General features: G+C 47.1%; 1 protein-coding gene across 1 annotated transcript; it reads left to right on the top strand.

Annotated features, from left to right (window-relative positions):
* The first annotated feature begins 697 nt into the window (after window positions 1-697).
* On the top strand, window positions 698-1,706 carry LOC21385612 (uncharacterized protein At2g29880). Its single transcript, XM_010100898.2, has 2 exons — window positions 698-1,009; window positions 1,110-1,706. Exons 1-2 carry the CDS (start codon window positions 698-700, stop codon window positions 1,704-1,706), a joined length of 909 nt encoding a protein of 302 aa, XP_010099200.2.
* The last annotated feature ends 51 nt before the right edge of the window (window positions 1,707-1,757 follow it).

Below are 1,757 nucleotides of genomic sequence, written 5' to 3'. Positions count from 1 at the left end.
TGGCGGCTGAAAATCAGCCCCCATCAGCCCCAATGGGGGCTGATTATCAGCCCTGATGGGGGCTAATTTTCAGCCCCCATCCTCCCCAATGGGGGCTGATTATCAGCCCCCATGGGGGCTGATTGTCAGCCCTGATGGGGGCTGAAAATCAGCCTCCATCAGCCCCCATGGGGGCTGATTATCAGCCCCCATCCACCCCAATGGGGGTTGATTATCAGCCTCCATTGGGGCTGAATCAACCCCTGGGGGCCTCCCTTTGGGGCTGGCCTGGGAGGCCCCCAATGGGGGCTGAAAATCAGCCCTCATCAGCCCCAATGGGGGCTGATTATCAGCCCTGATGTGGGCTGATTTTCAGGCCTGATGGGGGCTGATTATCAGCCCTGATGGGGGTTGATTGTCAGCCCTGATGGGGGCTGAAAATCAGCCCCCATCAGCTCCCATGGGGGCTGATTATCAGCCCCCATCCACCCCAATGAGGGCTGATTATCATCCCCCATGGGGGCTGAATCAACCCCTGGGGGCCTCCCTTTGGGGCTGGCCTGGGAGGCCCCCAATGGGGGCGGAATATCAGCCCCAATGGGGGCTGACTATCAGCCCTGATGAGGGCTGAAAATCAGCCCCCATCACCCCCAATGGTCTGTGTGTGTATATACTTTACAAATTGACATTTATTTTAATGATGAAAGTGTTGTTTTAAATGTGTGATAAGGACGATAATACGAAATGGCTAGCCACAATTGAGGATTTTTATGTAGAACTGATATACGAAGAGTCAAAGATTGGGATTCAAACATCCACTCTGGATAGAAAAACGTGGATGAAAATTGCTAATGAAATAGCAATTAAGTTTGGTAAGCATTTCACAGCAGACCAGCTTAAAGCAAAGTGGAATAGGCTTAGACGTAGCACGAGGGAGTTTAAGGCATTAATTGAAACAACAGGATTTGGTTGGGATTCTGAGACTAACACTATCACAGCTGAAAAAGAAGTATGGGATTCATATGTGGCGGTAAGTTTTGATGTTCTTAACATCTTATGTTATATGAAAGAGTTGAATTGGTGTTTGGATTGCACATGAGTATTTACTCTTGTTTTCTTTATAATGTCAGAAACATCCTGAGGCTAAGAAATTCAAGAAAGGGGGTTTACAGCACTTTGTACAACTTTCCCAGATTTTTTTTGGGACTATTGCTACTGGACAGGGGTCAATGAATGCACATACTACCGTCAATATTTTGAATGCGGCGAAAAGGGCGGCCACAATACCGGAAGAAGTGGAGGAGGGTACAGGAGACTCGGATGAAGTCCGGAGTGCAGAAGATAATAGAAACAGACGATCTCAGGATCCTACTACTCGATCCAAGAAGAAGGGCAAGAACATCAGTGCAGTTGACATGGCCATAGAGGCTTTGGCAAAGAGTGCTACCCTACGTAGTGAGACATCTGTTCAAAAGGTTGATTTGTTTCAGCAATTTTTAGCTGATAGGCAAGCCCGTACTATGGCATTAGTTGAGGCTCAGAAAGAGGATCCAACTACAACTATTGAAGCCTGTATGGATTTGCTGAATGGGTATGAGCCATATTTAGAGGACAATGCGTATAATAAGGCAGCGCACCAGTTGGCTCTTGACATTTCCCTTAGGAGGATGTTTGTGAAAATGCCCGCTCATCGGCATCTTTCATGGATTCGAAGCCTAGTGGAATAATTATTGTGTTGTTTTCTTTATTTGTTTCCTCTCGGACGTATGTTTTTTTTT

This window comes from Morus notabilis, unplaced genomic scaffold (genome assembly GCF_000414095.1).
Source record: "Morus notabilis unplaced genomic scaffold, ASM41409v2 Scaffold380, whole genome shotgun sequence".
Classification (NCBI taxonomy): Eukaryota; Viridiplantae; Streptophyta; class Magnoliopsida; order Rosales; family Moraceae; genus Morus; species Morus notabilis.
Note: the sequence above shows the minus strand (reverse complement) of the source record. Positions and strands in the feature narration are given on the sequence as shown.